The 26011-nt window shown below is 41.5% G+C and overlaps 1 protein-coding gene across 34 annotated transcripts in view; it reads left to right on the top strand.

The window, feature by feature from the left end:
• The window catches only part of SULF1 (sulfatase 1), a 192827-nt gene that overhangs the window by 132883 nt on the left and 33933 nt on the right, over positions 1-26011 (top strand). For 28 of the 34 annotated variants that reach the window (XM_070221462.1, XM_070221473.1, XM_070221461.1 and 25 more), the window contains 7 exons: positions 429-580; positions 2921-3090; positions 13321-13471; positions 14414-14589; positions 15755-15883; positions 16153-16209; positions 16996-17125. In XM_070221462.1, coding sequence (XP_070077563.1) covers positions 429-580; positions 2921-3090; positions 13321-13471; positions 14414-14589; positions 15755-15883; positions 16153-16209; positions 16996-17125 — 965 coding nt within the window. The remainder of the gene's footprint in view (positions 1-428; positions 581-2920; positions 3091-13320; positions 13472-14413; positions 14590-15754; positions 15884-16152; positions 16210-16995; positions 17126-26011) is intronic. The other 6 variants (XM_070221470.1, XM_070221492.1, XM_070221490.1 and 3 more) reach the window with 1 other exon arrangement.

Genomic DNA, 26011 nt, shown 5'->3' with positions numbered 1-26011 from the left:
TTAGGGAACTTATTTATCACAAAGACTGAACTTTCAGCTCTCCGATGTTTGCCCCAGAGGTGGCATTCCAAAATCACACTACCTACTTCTCTGACTGTTACATCAACTTAACGAAAGGGTACGTTCTGCTTTTATCCCAGTAGAGCCACAAGTAACAGACGCACCCACAGTACCATGATCATCGTGGTGATTTCATTGAACTATAATCCATGTGCCTGGGTGCTACTTTTATTTATTCAAAAGGAAAATGTGTGTGTGTCCCTTTGCCAAAGGATCTGAGTATTACGCTAATATTATTTTGGCATCCACTATTACCTGGGTTAACTTTTGTTTTACTGTCTCTTTTTCAAGTCATAACCTCATACTTAGGCATTGATTTATGATTAATCACTTCATATGAGAAAATCATCCTTTTTTTCCCGTTGCAGCCTTTTTTGGAAAATACCTCAATGAATATAACGGCAGCTACATCCCTCCTGGGTGGCGAGAATGGCTTGGATTAATCAAGAATTCTCGTTTCTATAATTACACTGTTTGTCGCAATGGCATCAAAGAAAAGCATGGATTTGATTATGCAAAGGTAATTTTCAGGCACTTTCACACTGCATCAATTTACTTCGTGCATAATGGGGAAAAGCCATTTTCAGTGAGTTAACCTATCCACCACATTGGCTCTCTATGTTCTCACAATGCTAGAATGAGAAATTTTAAGGTAATTTTAAACTCCAGGCAGGAAAAGACTCTCAAGGAACACTGACTTTGAATAGTGATTTTTTTTCCCCTCATTAGGTGGAAAGGCAATCAGCCTTTGACGAAAGTATCATCAAGAAAATCATAGATGCCTCCACGCTGTCTTGTGATAATTTTTGTTTTTTCCCCCTCTAGATGTGTCCACATAATCAAATGCTCATCTCATATTGTTTTGCTTCTCATTGGGGTGAAAGTCTATTTTGTCTTTGGCTTCAGATTTAGATGTAAGAATAAGAGCAGACAAGTGCAATAACAAAAAATTGGGAAACCACATTCCTTGTTTTTACTTCTGTCTGACCAAGCTTAGACATGTGACAAGGACACCTGCCCGGGAGCAGCTAGAGTCCACCCAAGTCTCTAAGGCTATCAGTCCTGGGATTTCCAAATCAGTTCATAGAAACTGAAATTGACATGTCCCGTGGTTCTTTAACAAATGGATCCTAGATTAGACTTTTTTAAAATTCACAAAGTTTCTGTGATTGCCAATTTAAAGCAATTTTCAGATCACAAGAGTAAAGGGGAAAATATCTTTGAATTTAGCCTGCTCGTTAGCCTAAAATATCCTCTTTCCTTCTAGCCTTACCCATCTCTTCCTCATTTATCTAAAAGAAGCCAAGAATCTGCTCTATCTAGCATAGCTCGCTGTGAAAGAGCCATTGGTAGAAATCAGAAAACGGGACCTTGATTTAATTTTGGCACGTTGCTGTCTTTAGGCTTGGCCTGATTTGAGCACAAGGGACCTGGTGGGAGATAAGGTGTCAGTCTCTCTCATATCCTTTAGAAAACAACGAATGCAAATGAGTTCACAAACATTGCTAATAGGTTTCCAGACTCATCAAAGTTGAGAGCTGGCGGGGACCTTGGAGGCAGAATTGAGCAACGTCCTCCGAAGTGCTCTAATTGTCACTGCTTTCATTTGTTATCTGTGGGGATGCTTTTCACGCTCCTTGTTCAAGCTATTAACCTTTCTTTCCCTGTTGTCCTAAGGAGAGCAAAGTAATCAAGATTCCCTCCAAAGACTAAATCAGCGTAACTTGCTCATTATCACAGCTGATTAAGTGTCAAAGGCAACTGTGTCCGAAAAGAAAATATGTCTTTTTATAGTGAGGAAAGGAATGAAACAGACACTCCCATGGAAGAAGGTGATAGCCTGTGGACTTGCCCTAACAATGACATGTGACACAGATTTCGTCCCTTGGGCACTGCTTCTGCAGCTGTTCTGGTCCTTGAATCTACATGTGATTAGTCATGCCTGGATGCCCCTGATACTGTAAACCTTGCCCGGGTGCTTTCGGAATAAAGTTTATACTGGCGCTTCAGGCCAATGATACACACTTAGAGGAAACAGGTGGTTTAATTTAGTTTTTCGTCTTTTCTTTCCTTTTCATTCCATTTCTTCCCTCCCCCTCATAGACTTACATCAGCCCCTTTGACTGCGGGTTAAGTCATTTTATTAACAAATCAGGCTCTAGTCCCAGCAGCTGTATCATTTTAGTTGTGCAATTAACAGAGTATAATCTGCACAAATCAACCGCTTCCCATACTGAGGGTTTCAAGTCAATTAATTAATAAGATGTTGCAGCTTTTCCCTGTGCACCCACATTTTGGCCACAGTTTTCATTAGCAATTTGCGTAATTCCTACAGGTGAATTTTTAATTGAAAGAAAAGATCTATTCTTTTGTTTGTGCATTTATGTGCATGTGTGCTTGTGTGTGTGTGTGTGTGTGTGTTCTGCAACTGTGAATTTGTAGTGGGCGTGGGTGTTTCCTGCCCTTGAAGTAATTAAATTTTTTGTCAACGGATTACATCAATGAAAGCTGAGAAGGGAAAATGTATCCGGTGTTTCAAGCTCTAGCATTTGGATTGCCAGATCTGATCATTATCTTGGGCAAACAGGACTTGACTTTTTTCTTTCCTCATTGCTAAATTGTGCATTACTTAAAATAAATTTTTTGCATGTTCCCAAGCTACCAACCCTAGTAAGTACCTGGCAACCGGTTTTCTCTGTTCCAGAAGATGTTCTGCTTTCTTGGGAAGTTCAGCACCCCTCCCTGCTTTAGACCTTACATCTTCACTCAGTGAGATGCTTCTGAGGAAAGCAATATTCAAATGTGATCTGATGAATGTCACCTTTTGTAATTTTTGTTTTGTGTCAAATGTATGTTTCAGGACTACTTCACAGACTTAATCACTAACGAGAGCATTAATTACTTCAAAATGTCTAAGAGAATGTATCCCCATAGGCCCATTATGATGGTGATCAGCCACGCGGCGCCCCACGGCCCCGAGGACTCAGCCCCACAGTTTTCAAAACTGTACCCCAATGCTTCCCAACACATGTGAGTAATATCAGCTCTGGGACCTGCTCCCCACCCCGCTCCTCCCCCTCCCCCATTTCCTTCCCCACTGCATCTCCGCAGGGCAGGAACACCGGCTTCTGCCACCGGGCCTGAAATCAAGGGCTTGTCTAGGTGGTCTGATTAAGACTCATGTTTCCAACATTTGTAAGTAGCTCAATGGAAAGAAAGAAGCACACAGGGTGAATGGGGGCGATTTTTATCAAGAGTTCCCATCAGTTGTCTTAAATAATATGCATGAGTGTGATCTAATAAAAATGATGATCAGATAGTATGCTTTTCATAGCAGCAGAGGGGCGACCCCGGTCTGGTTATAGAAACATAGGTTTGTTTTCTAGGCGAGTACTCTAGCAGCTTTGCTGCAGATGTGCAATTAGGATTCCTGCAGAAAGCAGCTTGAGTGGACTTGCCCAAGAGGCCTTCTCAGGCCACGGCTTTAAAATAACCTGCTGTTTCTTTCCGAGAGGCAGGGGCCTTGGAGAGGCGGGGGTGGGGAGGCACAGAGGGCTGACGGCGTCGGGGCCGAGACAGAGAGCAGAGTGCTGGATTATGCTTGTAATTCTCACTAGCCAAGGGTGGAAAAGTCTGGATGCCTTGGCAGCAAACGACATGATTTTGTTTTTCACTCTGTCAACACATTTTCTTCCCATCCATTGCAATAATATTCAGTCTTCCGCACAGAGCAGTTGGCCCTGTGTGTGCTGAAAGAGAGGTAGGGAATAGGGAATTGGTATCTGTTTCCTTCATCACTAAACCTCCAAAATTGGTTCTTAATCTGTTTGTGCTTAAATGCCATCCCTTTTCGTCCACAATGATTTTGTAGCCGTGATCCCAGACAGAAAGAAAATAGATTAAAGGTACTTCCATATGAAAAGAGATAAGTACGTACTGAAGGCACTCTAGTTGCTGGTCATTACATATCCCTTATTACATATATATCCCCGTATATGTTCTTTATATTCTTTTTTGTATTATATTATAACTAATAGACTAATGGCTCCTGGTCAGTGGTATTTAGGTCATCTCTAGCATATCAAGCAATTTAGAAAGAAGGAAGGAGGGCAGAGCTGACTGAGGACAGGAGCTAATAATAAATATGAAGCCAGGGTGGAGAACCAACTGAGGATGCCCAAGAACTTGGAGGATGGAAGTGTTTTGATGCATAAAATATCGTCAACAAATAAAGAAGGTTGCCCCAGCACCTGGGGAATATGGTCTGGATGAGCTGTTGTATTTTAGATAGATATATAAGCCTCTGAAGATGTAACCTACATAGAATCATGCAACTGCGTTTATGAATGAAGCCCGAGAGTGGCGAGTGTCTCTCCCTTATAGATCGTTACAAATTTAGTAACTAGCCGGTTCAATGAAAGGAAAAGGTCTTCGTGGGCTTCTTCCATAGCCCATTACTCACCATTCCCTTTTCTTTGGAATCAGAGATCATTTCGTGTAGCTTCCTTTGTTGCACTAGCAGAATCTCAGCCTACAGTGACTTTCTAAAACTTACTGGTGTTTTCCCGAGTTTGAGGAGAAGGGGTTGACACAATGTGGTGTTTTATGGCTCCTTAGAAGTCAGTCTGCCTTTGAAGCTTCAAGGCAAGGTCCTGAGCCTACAGCAAAATCAGCCGCAGGTCAGAGGTTCTGACAGCTCAGTGGCATGCACAGACAACAATCGCAGGAGGAGAGGAATCTGCAGAGTTCTCAGGGCCTCACCGATAGCTGAAAAATAGCATCTCTGATTCCAGTAATTCCGAATTCTTAGTTCCACAAATATTTATGAGTGCCACCTGTGGACTCTATACAACACAGCAGGGATACAGACATAAGGAAGACACGACTGCTAACAGTGGAGAACCAATAAGCTAGGACATGGGTTGGCATACTGGGGTCAAATCCAGCTTGCCACAAGTTTTTATTAATAAATTTTATTGGAACACAGCCATGCCCGTTCATTTAGGTATTTTCTATGGCTGCTTTCGCAATACGACAGCAGAGTTGAGTAGCTGTGGTAGATACCATATGGCCTCAACGCCTAAAATATTTGCTGTATGATCCTTTACAGAATAAGTTTGCCCCCAACCCCTGCTCTAAGGGGAAGATGGGCAAGTGTGCAAATAGCCCTCTCGCCAGTAGGACCAGAAGCAGTAAGGAATTGAGCAGGCATTCAAGGGGCTATAGAACTTTGGAGCAAGAAGTGTTCACATCTTTTGGGGACCCAGAAAAACTTAATAGCCCAGGAGGCATTCAAAGTGGGCCTCCAACGATGGGTAAAATTTCTGCTGCTGATTCTACAGATCGGATAGACAATTTCAGGAAGAGAATGTGGCTCGGACAAGGGGTCGCCATGTAAGTGAGGTGATCTAAGATATGACCTGGGAAGTGGAGAATGGGTGCAAGGAAAATAACAGGGAATAACGCTAGAAAGGGAAACGAGCAGAATATTGAGGCCTTCGGTGAATTTGTACATCACCGTCAGCAGAGTCACTGCAGGCCATTTCGCAGAGTAGTGACATAGTATGTGACTCAGTCATTTCCACATGCAGACAATTTCAGTTATTACCTTTTAGTTCAAATGAACCGCCTGTGTGCCTTACTGGCAATTCTATAAGGCAAAATCTACACACAGCAGAGTGAAAATATTCAGGCCTTAGAGGCATTCCTATCTCAGCCTCACCAAGCCTACAGATAATTCTTCAACCTCTCAGAAACTCCATTGTGTCATCTGTAAAAAGAGGTAATACTAGCACCTTGACCTGATGTCATGAATGAAAATTAAGGCAGCATAGCTAATGTCCCCACAGAGGGCCTGGGACGTAGAAGCTACTTCATAAATGTTAATTCTTGTTCATCAACAAGAATTAAGAAGAACCAAGTAAAACTGTTCTTTCTTGATTTGATCTTTCTTGACCTACAAAAAGTTCAGTTTCATTTGGTTCAACTTAATGTTTCGGGGAAGCAGCTAGACCAATGACAAGTTGATGCTTGCCTGTTGTGACACGCCAAATCTCTTGACAAGCTAAGACCCACATTGTGATGAGCCTCTCGCACCTGGCCCTTCTCAAAACACAGACGGGATAAGCACCAATCTGGGCTGTGTTATCTCTTCCAGGTGCAAAATGTGTGCTATGGGCAAGTGCCAGTTTGGAGAACACCCGTAGCCTTAGAAAATGAAAATTCGTGTGGTTGGAGGAGCGATTCAGCTTCTATTGGCTGCTAAGCCTTGAGCTTCAGTGCACCTAGAATGTGGAGATCCATTGTGTCTCCCCACAGCCCTTGGAAGCCTTGAGTTCCTGGCACCTTTGCTATAAAGATCTCCCCAGCTGCCGCTGGAGGAAGGGGCTGGAGAGAGTCAGTATGTGTCTCTTGTCACTGCGAGTGACTGCATAGGTTCACAGTTCAGTCTGCAGACAAAAGGAGGGAGACAAATTCAAGACAAACTGCCAATTGTGGTGCACAGCGCTCTTGAGTGGCCAGTTTCCCCAGCAAAAACATTAGCAACACATTCAAGCGAAGGGATGCAAAAAGTTCAGTACTTTGCAGGAATATTTGGCAGGCCCTAGGAAAACAGAGCAAGATGCTGCAGACTCCCCCCTGTTGGGGAAACCCAAGCAATGTGAACACTTTCCTTTAGGTCGCCTTCCTTGGTGGTCAAGCTTTATCCAGATGCCTTTCATCCGGCCTTGGGTGATAGCTGTCTGACCCTCTCAGCTTGGAGTGAACGTATCGTGTTTCCACGGTGTTTGCCGTTCCCAACAAAGGAAGGAAGCCAGTCTAACACTGGCCTGTTGGCTTTACAAACTGAGGCTAGAGGTTATGCCAACCAGCTAAGAATGCGAGCAGATTATCAACCGCTGGTGACAGGAGGCACTGTTTCATTGGACAGTAGCTTGGTCACTCAGGTGACCTCTGAGAAATGTGAGGAAGCCTCCGTCACAACAATACACATAATAATCCTTATCGTGAAGCCCTTCCCTGTGGCTAAGACCCCACTGTACTTTTCAGTAAATGATCTCCCCAGTATCCTCCTAGTGATGCTGTATCCTCACTTCTCTCCCCTGGCCTCAGCGATGTGATAATATGCACCTGTGGTCAACAGCCATGCTAGGAAAGTAGATTCCATTTACCTACCCGATGATTCTATAGGAAGCTAAGAGACTCCCTTGTCACCTTGCTACCAACTATGCCCCTATCAACTTAAAAAAATGTTTTGTTTCAGTTCAACAGTTTTCTTCCCACACCCGGAAATGTGTATGACTGTGTGTGTGCGCGCACACACACACACAGATTCAAATGAAATCTAAAATCTTGGTAGAACAATGCCCATCCACTGACTTGCAAGAATCATTCTGGAAGTGGAGCTTCTGCATGAACATAGCCTGTCAGAGGGAATCTGCCTCTGCATATGCCTCAGAACAAAGTGTTTGAAACACCTTTGTTAAGGAACGTTGGAAAGAAATGTCTTGCCTTAAAAAGAATTTTGTGTGTTTTTACTTCATTTCTTCCACAAATTCGTAAAATGAAATTCTTTCAAAGATGAGAGAATTTTAAATTCTCCATAAAAATTTCTGATTTGGGCAGAACTTATTGCTCCCTTTCATGTGTTCCTACTTTGTTCTTCTCTCTGTTGGTTCCTACTATCCTATTGCACCGGCTGTTTACCCATATCCCCGAAGTCACATTGCACAACACCACGGGGCAGCATTCACACAAAATCCCGTGTGAGTGGAGTCCTGGAGTTATGCAGGACAGCACTTTCCTGAAGGCCGGACAAAATGTTTCACCTCCACCCCCCAGTGCCGGTGAGCATGGCTCCTGTCTTGTTAATTGCACAATACGTTTTTGTTTAGCAAATGAATAAACATATTAACCCCACCAACTAGCTGACATTAAAACATTTTTTAAAATAGTATAAAAATAGTTAAACAATCAGTTTTCTGAATTAAAAGGACACCTAGAGATAGTAGAATTCCATAAATTTTTAGATTGAAAAATGAAAGCCCAAAGTCTATTAAAAGAAAAAGAATCAAATGACTTTGCCCAGGTCATATAAGTAGATAAGGACAAAGCTGGAGCCAAAACTCGGCTTTCTTGCACCCAGGGGATCTTCCCATTACACCAAATTGCTCAGGACCCATCACAGTCACAGAATTAGAAGTGGTTCCTGTGTATATACTTGCATAATCCTAATTGGAGTTTGCAGCATCGTTAGAAGACCCTTTAAATTAGTTTTATGATATACCTATAATCAAGATCACTTGGTATTATTCTGCATGTGTTCAAATGTTACCTACCTAAAGACATTTGAACTCAGGTGGGGAATATCTCCACAAAGTCAATTAAATAAGTTCAATTTTAGTGAAAGCTGAGATGGTGTGGCTTGGGAGATTAAGTATAGAATTTCCAATTTAATGCTTTGAGTGTGTGTCTTAAATCTGGATAACTAGCTTATTCTGGGAATTGAGACCTATTTCATTTCTCAGAGAATGATGGTCCTGCTACCAACAACACCCTTTAAGAGTTAGGTCATTAGGGTTTTTGTTGTTGTTTGAGACTAAATAACAAATGAAGAGAACACATGTTCAAATGTAACACACTAGAAATATATTCATTTTCCCTGGGGTGACAGCAAAGGCGTTCAGTCAGCAGCACAAATGAACTGCTAAGCTCTTTGCAGTCCCCCAAGTGTGCATTTCGTATAGAACACATGCGTTTCTTAAAACTGTTTCTTTGCTAGTAAGAATTATTCTCCTAAAATAGCCACCCATCAAAAAGAAAGGTGACATTATTGATTTTCAGAATTCTTATTCCTGTTATGTCAGTAAGCAAAGCTAGAAAGAATATCACAGCCCAGAAAGAATTGGCACTGATGGTGAGTTGAATTTACGAATGCAGTTGTCTAAAAGAGTTGTGATCTGGTGCGCTCAGCAATAATCCAAACTAATGCCTAGAGAAAAGCAATAAGCAGGGAAGGCTTCCCGGGAGAGGTGGACCTTTTTAGATTTGGGAATAGTCTATTGAGGGTCACAGGTGTATTTTCTTGATAGAAGAAAGTCTGGAGTGCACAGTTCTGGGCAAAACCTGTATTTGAACAGAAAACAGAAAGCCTTACAGACCAGGCACGTGAATTTGTAACTGACACAGATTTTTGTTTTGGGTTTTGTTTTTTTTTTAAGAAAGCAACAGAAACTCAAAACGACAATTTGGTCCTTTGGCCTCTCAGTTTGAAAGCAAATCGCCAGCGTCGTCTACCTTTTCACTGATGCCTCCAGTGTGCCTGGGAGTGTCAGACTGTATTCCGTGTTTGCAACAAAGGAGACTCTCAGCCGCTGGTGGGAGGCATCTGAATGGGGAGCGGAAGTGGCTAGTGTTTTAAATCGGGATGAAGGCTGAGAATTTCAGGACTTCCTTTTGATAGAAAGAAATATATGAATCAATTCTTCCAGTGACTGGGATTCTGAGGTGCTTCTTGCCCACTGTGGTTCAGGACTCTGGTCAATGTGACGTCATGGGAGGAGCCACCTCCACACTTTACTGTGTCCTTTGTAAAATGGGAATAAGATGCCCTACCTACCCCTCAGGGTCGCCACAGCAATCACCTGAGCTATTAAATGATAAGGTCTTTCCCAGCTACCTGTAAGTACGCATATGCGTGGCCCCAGGATTTGTTCTCCGGAGTCACTGAAATCTCTTTCAACTCTCCCAAGAACTCCTTGAAGTTGTTATTCCCATTATATAGATGAGGAAACAGAGGCTTAACGGAAAAAATTGCCCAAGATCACACGCTAGTAAGGAACAGGTCTGGGATGAAAATTCGGGTCTGATTCCAAAACATTCTGGAACAATGGGATATGTGGTTTTCCACTTTTCCCTAAAACAGCTACCTGCTTCTTTCAGTGGCTTCTGTTCCAGCCGACAGCTCCAGGCCCTGTTTGAATAACTGTAAGTCAATTCTTAGCTAGGGAAGAAGCCTTAATTATCACAGGGGGACAGAAGGCTGCATCTTCCAGGAATTCGGCAGACCCCAGCAGGAGGCGACCACAGGTCTTTGGCAAAAGATCACTTTTCAACAATGTTGTCAATTCCAGCGACCCTCGACCTTCCACCTGCAGGACCCTGAACAGCTGCTGTTCTGTGGGAAGCAGTGGCAGCCTGTCTTCCTTTAAAAGGCAAATGCATACCCCCCTCCACGCCTCCTGCTGAGACACCACCTGGGATTTCATCCCCAGAGTAGGGGTCATCTCCCACATCGAGAAATTTTTTGCAAAGGGGGCCTGGGGAGACGGCTTTGACAACAGACCTGAACTCTCCCTTTTAATACAAGCCAGATTTCGCATATGTCATTCTGTAAATCCGGGAGTCCAATTTGAGACTTGTAATTTGCTGCAACCTCCTCTGTTCCTCAAAGCGAGGTGGAGCTGTGCCAAGCACATCAAGGTAACCAGCGGAGGATGTGATTCGTCCACTCTGAGCCTGCATTTTGGTTCCCTATTGCAATTTTTATTTGTGTTGAGGTTTTGTGGTTTTAAACAAGTCAACCAGATAGATTTATTTTAAAATTAAGGTGAACCGACATCAAAGGCAATAAGAGGAGGATGTTTGGGTGTTATAAAGCAACCCTGTGTGATCTTTTATAGCCGTATTCTTTCTCAGGGCAGGTATCAGTAAATGGCTAAGGGACTTTCACCACCAACTTCCTATATTTCTCTGACCTCAAACTACCCCCAGGGGTGAAAACCCCTTTCCAATGGGATTTAGAAGCCGCCTCTCTCCTCCTCTTCAGCCTCTTAATCTAATCCTGTTTGTAACTCAACATGCCGCCTGAAGGATAAGAAACACAGGCTTAAGTCCTTTCCTACTGCACAAGTTCCTGAGATACGAGAGTCTGATTCAGCCCGTGGTTCACTTTGAGATATGAGGAACACTTTCAGGCCAAAAAATAGGACCATTTGGTTCATGAGTCTTCTTCTTGGTAAGAAGAAGAAAGTTTATATTGAAAGTTTCTCTTAAAAAGAATTGCAGGGGCCAACCCAGTGGTGTAGTGGTTAAGTTCACACACACTGCTTCAGCAGCCTAGGTTCACGGGTTCGTGTCCCAGGCGCAGACCTGCACACTGCTCATCAAGCCACACTCTGGCAGCATCCCACATGCAAAATCGAGGAAGATTGTCACCAATGTTAGCTCAGGGCCCATCTTCCTCACCAAAAAAAAAAAAAAAAAAAAAGAATTGCAGGTGATTCCTGGAGAGCTTGTTTGTCTTTTAATGCTACAGGATGTTTTCACAGGTACTTATATGGAATGTATTTGTTTATTGGCTCATGTAGGAAACTCATGTGCTTCCTCTCTTCTAGGCACTTTTAAGTGATAGATATAGATATATAGATTTAGATACCTGTATAGATAGAAGGTAGACAGATCAGATAGATAGGTAGATAGATAGATAGATGTGTAGTTCAGTGTTATATTGGCATTTGTGCTCTTGCACTTTTGCTAGTTAACCAGCATCCACATGGATCATCAGGGTAACTTTTTGTGCCAGGAAGCCAATGGTCCCAAAATAGCATTTTCAACTATCAAAAGAGAGGTTCTGCAAATCCATTGGAAGAAAAAAATTTATAGTAACAGGCGGCATTTATTTGGCTTGGTGTGCGTGGAAATGCCCCAGTATACAATCATGTATCTCCAAAACTCCAGGTTTACCCCACTGAAAATTTGCACCTCAGTGGGACGGGTGGTGTGTAAGGTCAAGGCTCCAGGATTCTCTGGGCTCACAGTGACTGATTGTTTGTCTAGTTTTTGTAATATAAATGGTGGCATGGGGGCACCTTCTGTCATCATTATCCATGGTCTTTCATTGATGGGACCGTCCCCAGAACAGACTGTTTATCAGATTTCTCAGTCAATGTAGAATGTGGCGTGTTCTGTGAGACTGGCTATTTGCAAAGTTATGGTTCACATGAAAAGCAATCTCAGGTATAGGAAACCCCATCACTTCACTTTTCTTTCATTTTATTAAAGCTAATGGGTTTGAAATCGAGTCCTGATTCTCCCACCTGCTGACTTTGTTGATCTGAGGACGTGATTTCCCTTTGCTAGCCCTCCCTTTTCTCAGCTGTAAAAGGAGAATGATACACCTCTTTCCCAGAACAGCTGAGATAATTAAATGAGTTAACGTATATAAAAAACTTAGCACAATACCTGACATACAGCAAATACTCATTAAGTTTTTAATATTAAACAACCTCTGTAGGCTTAATAACATCTAAGGAGAACATTCGAGTACATTATAGTCTGCTGGGAAGGTCCGGTATAAACAAGCCATCCTCAGCGGGAGAATTGCTCTAGCATAATTACGTGTTTCGGAAGCATGAGGTGGCAGCATCTAATGTCTGAGGGAGTTAGGTAAGACTTCAAAGGAAGGTGACACATTTTGTGGGTTCCCAATGGAATGTATGGGACACCACTTGGATCTCTGCAGTGGATTAAATATAGGCTTGAATCGACCTGTCCATGAACACTAGGACCCACTTCCTTGTGGTGAGCAAAAATTATGCCTTGCACCTATATTGATTTGTCTATAATATGAACAGCTTTATTGGTAAACATGTATATTGCAGAAGTAGAGTTGGTTATAATTCCAGCAAATCCAAGTAAATTAATGGTGTCTATGTACAAGGTTAGGAATGAGAAAAACTCATAGAGACTAGATATGTAAGGGATCAATAAAAAACTCTAATAAATTCAAGAGAAAAAATGTTGAAATTAAGATTCATCATCATTCCACATATTTGTGACTATATTTAATAGCCTAATTAGCAATAAAAGTTTATGAGTTAATATCACCATGAGAACCTTCACTTCTATGTTACAGAGTTTTATCTGTAGATTTGTAACATAACCATAATCATCTTGGTGTATTTTTACACATTTTATTCAATGAACCCAAATGAACTTGCACTAATTACATTTTTAGCTGCCAATCTTCGTTTTCTAAGTTTGAATCCATATACCTTCAGAGGATGTGTGTTGTTTGGGGTGGTGAAGACTTCAGATCTTCTTATAAACACAGAGAGAAGATACGTGGGAGAGAAAAATACTTTAGCAGTGTCTAAATTATCTTTCTTAAATGATTATGCATTTCACAACCTTTAACTTGAGATATTCCTCTAAACGACTGAAAAATATATAGTAAGATTCCTTTCTGGATATTTTCAGAACTCCTAGTTATAACTATGCACCAAATATGGATAAACACTGGATTATGCAGTACACGGGGCCCATGCTGCCCATCCACATGGAATTTACAAATGTTCTACACCGCAAAAGGCTTCAGACATTGATGTCGGTGGATGATTCTGTGGAAAGGGTAAGCACGCGAACTTGCCCCGGTCACAGGTTTTGGGCCCGCTTCACATGTGTAGACCCATTCTTTCCAATCCTGTTTTTCTGTTGTTGTTTTGTTTTGTTTTTCGTTTTAAGAGTGTGTACGTGTTCAGCGACTTTATCTTTTCTCCCTCATATCGTCCCCCTTCCGTCTACCTCTCCAGATTTGGTTCTTGTGGAGCCAGTAGCAAAGAAGAAATAAAAATCTAAACAACATAAATCAAAGGCTATACTCACAAATACCTTCTTTGGCAATTAAGCAAATAATGTAAAGCAGTTTCTGTATAAGACAATAGGGAATGGTGGGGATTGTGGTGAACTTGAAATTAAAAGTGCCCCGTCTAAAGCAAGGAGCAACTGCTGAGCTCCAACTAATTTTTGCCATGCAGAAATGTAGATCCAGTATCATCAGCTCTTCTGACCTTTTAAAAGAAGCCGGAAATACAAAAATTTTATTTGAAATCTCCTGCATTTTGAAACGTAACGTAAGCCAAACAAGACATGCCTAAAGGCCGGATCTAGCTGGATCAGGCTTAGAAGCAGCCTGTTTTTAACCCTGGATAACTAGATGTAAGAGTGATGATGTTAAAATTTGCTTTAAGAATGGATTTTTCAAAGTAAAACCTGTAAGTTTGGTGGTGGAGTTTGTTTTATGGGGCTTTTTTTTTTTTCTAAATAGGCAAACAAGATCTTTAAGTAGAATGTGCCAGATTCAGGAAAGTTACATTACAACTGTATCATTAGGCTTTTTTCCTCCAGGATTGTAAGCAATTAGAAACTGTAGATAGTGTTCATGTTTGTTGGTCTTTTTAAAGTAACTCTTGCCTTTTAAGAATAATGGAAAAAAGATTTGGGGGAAATTACAGCCACATTCATCATTGTATGCCATCACGATTGCTTCTGACTTGTCTCTGGGCTGTTTCAGCTGTATAATATGCTCGTGGAAACGAGGGAGCTGGAAAACACTTACATCATTTATACGGCCGACCACGGTTACCATATTGGGCAGTTCGGACTGGTCAAGGGGAAATCCATGCCATATGACTTTGACATCCGTGTACCTTTCTTTATTCGTGGTCCAAGTGTGGAACCAGGATCAATGTACGTATTCCTCTGTTTGCAACACTCAGCTGTTGTGGCTCATGTATGTCTGAGATAATTCGATTACCAATCACAGTGCCTGGTTTCCTTTCATCCAAAACAAAAAAGGATGTATGTAGGTTGGTAATTTAGAAGATGAAAACCTTGGCCTCCCCCCTCACCACATGTTGAATGAACTAAAGTATACCATTTAAAGAGAAAGGAAAAATAACTGTATCAATGATTAATTCTCTCACATTGACCAAAATTCACGTCACATGAGCCTGTGTACACAGACACAGAATGTGATCTTGGGGCCACCATCCTCACCTGCTTTGAATCAGAGATACATTGTCTTTTTTAAGAAACAACCAGTGCCATTCTCTTCGTTGTTTTTTTCCTTTAATTATTACTAAAAGAATTTTTTTTAAAGAAAAGTGAATTTGAAAAGCATGATTTTCTTTTGAAAGAAAAGAAGCCTAAAGGACTGGAGTTCTATTTCTGTCACCTTAGGCAAGTCACTGCATCCCTTTGCATCTCTATTTTCCCATCATAAAATGGGTTTCATATGCCCTGCCAATCACAACAGAATGTTTTGTATAAAATGAGATTGTGTACATGAAACAGTCATGGAAAGAGTGAAAGAAAAGAGTGCAAGTAGAATTCAAAAGCTGGAATGGCCCATAAAGAGCATCTAACTGGACCCCTGAGTTAAGAGTGAAGAAGCTCGACAGACAGTGTAAGTGCCTCTCTCAAGAGTCCCCAATTCTGGAAGTAGCAGCGTTGGGGCCCAGAACCCAGACATTCTGAATCTCACCCATGTGCCTCTGAGAAGGTTGATTTTAAAGCCCTAGTTTAACAGAGGAGTTATGAACTATCAGGTTTTAGACAAAAATATCTATTCTACAAAAACCATGTATTGGGCCACAACTTGTCTGACAGTGTGACCAGAGCTCAGGGGCACAGGCCTCTCTCCAGCCCAACCCTTGTGAGAGTTCATCTTGCTCTGAGATACTGCTGCTGACCACTCAGCCGCCCTGGCCAAAAGCAACTCCCCATCCTTAGGAGATGAGATGAGGTGGGGAGAAAGATTGAAGCCCAATGAGTCATAGTGCAGAGAACTCGGCCCTATGTGCCACCCTCCATTGGTGTGAGGTCTGGGGTGTAACCATCTATCCCTTTGCAGAGTCCCACAGATCGTTCTAAACATCGACCTGGCCCCAACGATCCTGGATATCGCTGGGCTTGACACACCTCCCGATGTGGACGGCAAGTCTGTCCTCAAACTTCTGGACCCGGAAAGGCCAGGTAACAGGTGCGTCCATTTTCCTTCCCTCAGCCAGCCCCGAGCACACTGGCTTCCAGAGCCAGCCAGCCACCAAAAGAAGTGGAGGCAAAATAAGCTGTGCCCATGAGGATCAACACGGGCTGAGAATTTCTCGGCTGCTTGTGAATAGCGTATTGATGGAGAGGCAGCCGTGGTCTGTGGGAAGTGAGAGGTGTTTCTTTAAATAAACTGTTAGCACAGATCCGTTTGGAAAAACGTCCAGATGCCAACAGTAAATATTATTATTTTGCTTTCAGGTTTCGAACAAACAAGAAGGCCAAAATTTGGCGTGATACATTCCTCGTGGAAAGAGGGTAATTATTGGTTCCTGGGGTGCTTCTGGGAACCAGTCCTAGTGGGCAGCTCTCCCTGCTGAGCATTTTCCCCCCTTATTTTGGTTTACTAAGCATGCAGATTTCGTAAGCCTAGTCACAAGATCGAATGGTTGGCTACTCACTCTTCCCTGGCCAGCAGAGTAGTGATTGTTGCATCAGAATTGTGAAGAATAAATTCTCATAAGGTGGGACCAAAGCCCTTACACGGCTGTGGGTTTGCTGTTGCATTTCTCAGCCTTGGTTCCTAATCGGACCAGTCAGTTGACTTTCAACCCTGCTTCCCAAGTCCTGCCTGGCATCTTTCTACTTTTTTTATGTGCCTTTCCTAGTTTTAAATATATAAATATATGAGACTTATTTCCGTCATCACTTCTGGGTTTTCCGTTTTGAGTCACAATGTTTATTGTCTTTGTTTTTCTCCATACGCACATTGCAAGACAGAAAAGCATTTATATAATTGCTTTCTCACTAAAAGACCTTTGAGCCTGCAAAGCTAAACATTTATGCCCGAAGTTTTGAAATTAATGCTTTTGGGGGAAATGATTCTTCCTATCCTGAGCTCTCATCTTTGTGGTACCCAGCTTGTAATTTTCACAAAGGACTCATCAAATGTTGAGCTCCCGTGGACAGAGCCCTCACATCTATTTCTTGCTGTTTGAAGAATGTGGGGGTCATGTGACAGGGAAGGAAAAGAGAACAGGCAGGTCGCAGGGAATGTAGTTCAGATTACTTCTCACGTAAGAAATTTTTCCCTTACTGTCAAAGGAAATTTCTCCGTAAGAAGGAAGACTCCAGTAAGAATATCCAGCAATCAAATCACCTGCCCAAATATGAGAGGGTCAAAGAACTGTGCCAGCAGGCCAGGTACCAGACAGCCTGTGAACAACCTGGGCAGGTGAGTGACACAGCTTTCCTTCACCCCCACTAGCATGTTTCTCTGTTTCTAATTTTCAACATAAAAAATAATGTATATTTGGGTATAAGCAAGCTTTTCATGGTGGTCACAGAGTGCTCACTGTGAGACCACTCCCCTGCCTGAGAATTGTCTGACTGGTCCAACTTGGCCTCCTCATCACTGTTTTGGCTCTCTCCAGTTAAAAGAAATGGTGCTGTCAGAGAGAGTTCTAGATGTCCACCCGATTAGCCAATACAAGTTCAAGATATCAGACACAGGAAATGAGTAACCAGGTTGGAAGGCTCAGGGCTGGTTCTTTCAGAGGGGAAGGCACCGTCCCTGGGGCTCCTCATACCTGGTCACCAAGATCATGGGTAGATGCTATGCCTCGGAGGAGTGAACTGCCCCAAGAGACATGACGGGGTCTTCCCATCCTGGCTAAAGTCAGATGTCATCTAACCCAGAGAGGAGGACAGAATCCATGACCGAGTTTGGGGAATGAAAAGGGAAACCGTCTTCTGTTTGTTTACTGTTTCTGCCTCTGCTCACAAAATTCCTGACATCAAATATTTCGTTAGAATGAATCCTTTTCATTAATAGAAATATTCCTATAGAATTCAAGGCTACCCAGAAGACCAACTATTATGAATAAGAACTAAAGAAATACCATGTGATGAATTAATACAGACCTGTTTTTAAGGAAAGTGAGAACACATGAATGCAAACTATTTTAAACACCCTTGACTGAAATCTATACCAGCTAAAAGAAATGCTCTGTCATGATGACAGAGGAACTGAATTTCTGCCTAAATCATTACAACTTAGAATAAAATTGAAGAAAAGTGAAAAACAATATTTATCCAGCATTTCTCTTATGTAAGGCACTGTACATGCAGTTTTATATGCATTGGCTCAATTTAATCCCCACATACATCGAGTGAGATGGGCATTGTCATCCTCATTTTACAAATGGGCAGCTGGTGAGTGGCAGAGCTGGGATCCAAATGAGTTGTCTGACTCAAAAACTCAGGCCACTGGCTACCTTCCAAGGTAAGTTAGATTAACTAGGCGAAAAGAAGTTCAAATCTTTTATGAATATTTTTCTAAACTTATCTGACCTCTAGATGTCCACACAATAGCCAACACTGGTTCAAAATATCAGACACGTGAAATGGATAGCCCAGTTATTATTAAAATGGCCTCATTTATTTCACGCTTATTAAATGGCATCTAGCTTACTGAATAGACATTCATAATAAACAACTTGATCCTCAAACTCTCTGTATTTCCTCTTGCCTTTTTGTACACAGGGATTCCTTTGAAATCGAAAAATGTGGGGAGAGAGAGTTGTTGAAGGAAGGGATAAAACCAGGCCTTCATGGCATTCTAGTAAGTCTTAATTTTCAAGTGTTTAGTGAAGAAGCTTAGACCTATTCATTATATTTTAATTTGAAGTTTTCAAATCCTTCTTATGGAAGCTCTAAGTATTATTATGACTAAAACCTCAGAATTGTTTTGTAGTTCTAGAATGATTTTTATGAGCCAGCCTCAATAGACTAATTTAGTTCTATTCAGGAGTTGGAAATGTTCAGTGTTAAATATATCTTATGCAAATTGGTGATCTTGTTACCGTTTTAGCCCTCTAAGTGGCGAGCATTATAATCATTTGAGAATAAGGTACACTGCCTACCTTTCAGTGTACAGTTTTGCAAACCTCTCCATATGGCTTGCACTGAAATTTTAATATATATCCTAAAGGGCAAATTAGATTAAACTCTATTATGGTACTTTGGCACAAGCTCTTCACTCATGTGCTGAATGCTAACGATGTTAAAAACTTCACTTTGCTTCTTCGTTTTTTTGTAAACTTGTTTTGCCCCCATGAAATGCTATAATATCTGGCTCCCTGGAATTTTCCTCCACTGCTTTGTTTCTTTGCAAATCAGTCTGAATTTAGAATCTATCGCATACATAGATGAGAACGTCAGCAACAATCTGTTTTAGAAGTGCCTGAATGAATGCAACAAAGAACCACACTATGCCCTTGATGGTTGATTTTTTTGGAGTCGGTGCTCAAACCATAGTTTAAGACCTGAGAACTTTGAGAACATGTTGACTCTTCAAGGTGGTTACCAAGCCTGTAGGTCAAACCTGATAGCTTAGTTGTATTCTATAGAATCTTTATATTTTGGCCTTTTGCTCTTTCTATCTGGCTACTTTGAAGATTATCTTTTTAGTTATGGTATCACTGACTTAAAAAAGAAGGAAAAAAGTCTGGAATAAGGAGGTTGTATTGTTCAGGATCAAGGCAACAGCTAAGTAACTTGGTCGGAATCTCTTCTCTTGACGTTGATTTCACACCGGGTCTGCGCCCAGCATCTCTTCCTCTAACCAAGGTTAACTGCCTTCGTGCAAAGGCAACACATCTGCTCTTTGATTTGACCTTCCATGGGATGTAAAGAAAAAATCAGTAGTATTCGCCTCATTCTCTTCGCTCCTAGTCCCCAGAGAGGTAGTGTGTGCTCCCCTCCCACCACACGCCCGTGCCTGGTCGCCCAGGGTTTGTGCTGTAGGGTCAATGTGGATGCGTGGAGTAGAGTAAATAAAGGAAAGAGGGATTTGAAATCAAAAGGTTTGGGTTAGAATATTGGCATCCACTAATTTTTAGTTGTGTGTTCTTGGACAAAACCATCTCTCCTGAGTCTCAGGTTTTTCTGTCTCTAAAATGGAGAAAATTAGTCTCAGTTTTGTGAGGATAAACTGATATCATATATATAAAGTGCTAGACGACCCGTAAAGCAGTGTGCAAGGGTTGGGTGGTGTTGTTATTACCTGTTGTTTTCATTCCTAGGAAGCCAACAGAGAATTAAAATGGGCTGGAATCCCAGACATTTGGCCTCACTCCTCCACTGTGTGAACAGAACAACCAGCAGGGACTAATTAAGACAGCATGGACATATGTGTTTGCATCACTTCTATGTTCCTGAATTAATAGAAGGCTGAGTGTGAATTCCCACCACTCTCTCAGCTGGCATTACACCCAAGCACATTTATGTACAGGCACACTACGCACACACACACAAACACTTGTGCACACTCATGTGCAAATCTCAACTTCTGTCTGAAAAGACTTTGGTTCAACAGACAACATAAGAGTGATGCTCAATTCTGGCTCCACCTTAGAATCCCCTGGCGAGCTTTTGAAACTACTGATGCACAGCCTTACCCCAGACCAATCAGATTTAAATATCTGGAGGTGGGGCCAGGGCATCCGTATTTTTCAACAGGGTTAAGAACCATAGGCCTAGAATCGGAGAATGTCAAAGTTGGAGAGAGTTTTACAAATCTTCTAATTGAATGCTATCATTTTCCTAATAAGGAAATTTAGATCCGGAAAACTTAAGCTACAAACCCACAGTCAGAACCTGCTTCTCTTCACTTCATGTTCAATCTTTTCTTCTCCAGAATATGCTGCCTCTGGAAAAATGTAAGACAGTCGATTTTCCCTTTGAAATTATAAATGGCGTTTTCCTGGCTGAAGCCATGGGTTTAGGACCCACTCACAGCATGGAGGGCAGTGGTCCTCAACCATGACTACACATTAAATCACAAGGTAGCTTTAGAAATGCTGATGTTCAAGTCCCGCTCAGACAAATTAAGTCAGAATCTCTGGGGATGGGACCCAGGCGTCAGTGGTTTTTTCCAAGCTCCTGGGTGATTCCTGTGAGCAGCCAGGATTGCGAACTATTCATGTCGGGTCAGCCTTATTAGTTTTTTTCCCTTCTTTGTCTAGGTATAGATATTGACTACTTAAATAGGAGTTACATAAAAGAGAAAATTCCTGTGAAATATTTCTCAATGAAACTAGAAAAATAATTTAAAATAAAATTCTCTGGGCATTGAAGGATATCTTATATATGCTCTGCCATTTAAGAGGAAAATGCAGCTTGTTTTTTATAGAACAAATGTCGTGTCCTTTTGTTGAGTTGTTAAATGCCAGCGTCTTTGCAATTAATTTGCCTTTCTACTGTTGTAACAATGTAAAAATCAAAGATTTGTTTAAAATTCTGAAAGGACCCCAGCATCAAGCAAAGGAAATTAGAATGTAGCTTGTTGGGTGTAAACTGGTTTTGCTGCAGGATCTGTGTTCTCATCCAAAAATTATCCCCCTGACCCTTTCTGACCAGCTGCAGAGCAGGAATAAAAAGACATTTACCAGCAAGATCTGGCTAGAAGTGTTCGTTTGCCAGAAATTGACGGCCTGTTTCCAGAAACTCACTGAGTCGCGGTTAAAATCGCAGCGTGGCTCAGAGACATTTCCCCTTGGCTCTCCTGATTCTGGAGGGTACGGCCAGAAAGACTGAGCCCTCGGTGCCATCCTCTGGCTGAACTCTCATCTGCACGGGGCCCCAATGTGGACAGCTCAGCCTCTAAACCTTGCCTCCTCCCCTCTTCAACCTGCACTCAAAGACGTGTCTGAACAGTTGTGCATTTACTTAGATGTTTTGGCTGCTGTGCAATTTTCAAAATACAAACCACAGGGTTAACCGTGAAACCATATTTAATGATGTTCCAAACAAGTCAGAAACAGACAAACATGAGGACAGACACTTTATTCATAAACTACGTGGTGTGGCCCCATCCTATTGAATGTAGACTATCTTATTTCCCACTGCTCCCCAACACAGCCCGCCCTGGTCAGGTTCCCCTCCTCCCTGTCTCTTAAACGCAGTATTCTCATCTGCAGGAAGTTGTTGCCTCTGCCTTCCTCAGTACTGTCCCCTCAACTGAGGCCCACCTGAAGCCTCACACTCTGCCCCAAACCATTCTCCTTTTTTATTGGTGTCCTGATCAATCGGGATTGAATCCTGGGTCCTCCGCTTTCTTGGTATGTGGCCATGGGTAAGTTCCTTAACCTAACTCTGCCTCAGTTTCTTCATCTGTAAAATGGGTGTAATAATAGTAGCTGCCTCAGAGGGTTGCGGTACAGATTACATGAGTTAAATATGTTAAGCATCCAGAACAGTACCTGACACGCAGCAGGCACCCAACAAATGCCGGCTATCGGTTATCAGCCAAGGTCAGTTCACCAATTTTATTTTTCCTGAACTACAAGAACCATACTTCTTCCAACATCCCAACACTGATTTTTACAAATGATTATCCGGGTTGAAATCCAAAGGAGGAAACGCTTTCTCTCTCTTCTGCTTCTCTTTCCTTCCCACTTTCCCTCCCCATCCCATCTGACCCCATCTCAAAGAAAACAGGCGATAAGCCTCCTCAGAAGTAACTCTATTTCACATTTGTGAGAAAATTTGACAACAACTTGAGCTAAGTACCAGTTTGAACAAGGATATTGATGTGGTCTTTTTATATTCCCCGGTGTTGAGATGAAAATTCTAGATACACATCCACCTGCAGGTCACTGCTTTTCATGATGTTGGTACCAGCATAAAGAATAATCAGGTTATCAGGAAATTACTGTATTGTTGTTACATTTCAGAGAACATGATTTGATCTGCATTATGACCGAAACCACGTAATAAGATGGGTAATGATGGAGAACTAATTAATCTGTGTGCGTGTGTGTGTGTGTGTGTGTGTGTAAAATTAAGCTTTTCATTGCAACCTTTGAAAAAGTTGTAGCCAAATTTTTAGTTTCTCACTCATAAACACGGGCATAAGTCAGTATAAATAAGAATATAGAACATTCTTGGGCCAGCCCTGGTGGCCTAGTGGTTAAGTTCGGTGCACTCCACTTTGGTGGCCTGGGCTCGATTCCCAGACGTGGACCTACACCACTAGTCTGGCAGTGGCCATGCTGTGCTGGCAGCTCACATACAAAATAGAGTGAGACTGGCAATAGATGTTAGCTCAGGACGAATCTTCCTCAGGGAAAAAAAAAAGAAAGAAAGAATATAGAACATTCTTAACCAATCTGAGGAATAGATGCAATTCAAAATATAGAAACTGTCATGATTATCTAGTGGTTATTTCAGGAAAGGGAAGTAAACATCATTCTATCATCACCTAGCATTGTGCTAGGCATTTTACATGGAACATTTCACACCTGAAAACTATTCTATAAAACAGATATTATGCCCATTTTAAATATGAAGAGACTGAAGCTCAGATGGGAAAGTAACTTGACCCAAGTCACACAGCTAGAAGGGTGACAAGTCTGAATTCAGATCGAGATCTGTATATTTCAAAGCCACAGTCTCCCCACTAAATAATAATTACTATATTATATACCATTTACAGCCAGGAAACATTAACTTGCCCAAGGATTGCATAGCCATGTTTAAAGGTCAATTATAGTACTACTGCTCTGGGTTCATATAGTGCATCTTTTCCACAGAACTCCAAAAACACTCAACAATTTATTCTCATGACATATCTTTGAGGCCAGGAGGCGCAAGTATTATTTTACCAGATGTGGAATCTGAAAGAACAAAGAGATTCTGCAATTTGCTCAAGGCCATAGAGTTTGCAGCGAAAGAAAATTAAAATTGAGGTCTTCAGATCCCTAACCCAATACTTATCTCCATTAAAAATGGCTACCTCTCATCAAGTTTGCATTAGATCAGATTCTTTAAGGAATAAACTCTGTGTGTGTGTGTGTGTGTGTGTGTGTGTTTGGAGAATAATAATAATGATAATAGCAGCTGCCTTTGTTTAGGACCTACCATATGCCAAGTTCTTCCTATATGTTATCTCTAATGCTCGTGACCCTGCAAAAGCTTAAATTGCATAGCTGACTTGCTCAAGGCCACATAGCAATGTGATAAAGCTGATATTCAAATCCAGGCTTTTTTAGCTTGAAATTCCAGACTTTTTCCACTAAGCCACATCAATACGGGTATAAAATGCCATTCCCAGGCAGAATATAGATGATAATTCACTACTACAAAATGCTACTCTAATAAATATTATGGTAGCACATTAGGTTGTTGTGAAGATTAAATGGATACATTTATATAAAGTGCTCTAGACCAGTCCCTGGCATCAAGTAAGAGTTCAATAGATGATGATGATGGTGGTGGTAAAGATGGTGCTGAATGGAATTGTTTGAAAGGCACTTGACATATTTCTCGTTAGGTTTGATTCCACCAAACCAGCTGCACACATGAATCCTTGTGCCCAGAGAACCAACCTTCTTTTCTTCATCAGGCGTTATTTACATCCAGGTATATACAATCACTCAAAAACACTAAGACGTGATTACTAAACAGTGATTCGATGCCGTGCTGACTTCAGGGAATGACTCAGAAGAATGAGACGTGGTCTTTGCCCTTAATTTCAAGTTTCAGTGTAGTTGGAAGGGTTAAAATGAAATAACTTAAGAATTTATTTAAATAATTTTCTCTAGCACCTTGCTCGTAGTAGGATTTGTGGAATGAATGCGTGCCGAATTATTGGGACAGACTAATAAGTCAGAGAGGCAGGAGGAGAACTGAGATGATGTTGTCCCACAAAGCAGGAAAGGAATTTACACAAGGGGTGAGTGGTCAGAGAAGACGAAGATGATAGCATTTGGCAATTAACTGACTTACTGATAAACGTCAAGAGAGTAGATAAAAGCGAGACAGTATGACACGTATTTCTGCAAGGGCGCTTTTTAGTAAAGCTCATTTCTGAGGCTGACTCCACGCCCCATTAGCAGTTACCTCACCTGAATTCATTCTTTCACATGATTCCTGAAACTCCTGCATTGCAAAATCATCCCTTCTCATTATTGTGACCATTTAAATGGCTTGCAGCATGACTTTCAGAGTAATTCTTTAAAAACTCTTTTTCCGGGGTGGGCCTGGTGCCGCAGCGGTTAAGTTTGCATGTTCTGCTTTGGCGGCCTGGGGTTTGCCAATTCGGATCCTGGGTACAGACCTATGCACTGCTTGTCAAGCCATGCTGTGGTAGGCATCCCACATATAAAGTAGAGGAAGATGGGCATGGATGCTAGCTCAGGGCCAGTCTTCCTCAGCAAAAAAGAGGAGGATTTGCAGGAGATGTTAGCTTAGGGCTAATCTTCCTCAAAAAAAAAAATTCTCTTTCTTCACCTCCCTCTTTAAACTCTCTAAGTAAGATGACCATTTTAGTTGCAACTATTTCAAGGTTTTATTGCTCAGCCATAAAAATTGTCATGATATCGAACACTAAAATGGCTGTGCAAATGTGTGGTAATTGCATTTCATTAAAATTCTAAGAAGCTTTTCAAAGCCTCTAGCTAATTGCTCTATCTAATAGGGTCTATGACTTGTTCAAAGGGTCCTTGGTATGGAAAATAATTGGCATTTTTGTCAGTGGCTCTTGTTTTATACAAGAACGTAGGTATATGTACATATGTGGTGTATGTAGGTTTATGTGTGTGTGCATGTGTGTACATATCCATGCACATAGGTGTGCATAGTTGGTTGATTTTGTATGATACCTCATCAGTGACAAGGAGAATGCCAGACTTCAGGCTTGGTTAAATTCAACTCTTCAGGAAGGAAACAGCTTTTCCCTTCATCTCTCTCCCATAGTACGTCAGCAAGGAATTTGGCTAATGGGAAAATGCAGGTTGGATCCCAAATAGACCAGTCACAAAAAATTCTACCTACACTTTGTGTTCTATGGGAATCCGCTTGTACCCTCAACTCTTTCAGGCCAAAAAAAATTAGAATTTTTTTAATGCATTGTTGTTATAAAACTAAGGAAAGTTTTCACTCTAGTTGTGTGTTTTAAAAATTACTGTTTGCACTAAAATTGATGTAAAATGGAACTCCAAAAGACATGAGGCTATTATTTTTCAAGAATAAAGTTAGCCACATTTTTCTGTCTGATAGAAAATAGAGCACTTCTTAAGCTTCTGCTTGGCTGTGAATTAGGAATCCACTGGCCACT

Source organism: Equus caballus, chromosome 9, assembly GCF_041296265.1.
Source record: "Equus caballus isolate H_3958 breed thoroughbred chromosome 9, TB-T2T, whole genome shotgun sequence".
In the NCBI taxonomy this organism is placed as follows: domain Eukaryota; kingdom Metazoa; phylum Chordata; class Mammalia; order Perissodactyla; family Equidae; genus Equus; species Equus caballus.
The sequence above is the reverse complement of the archived record's forward strand: the minus strand, read 5'-3'. Positions and strand labels throughout refer to the sequence as shown.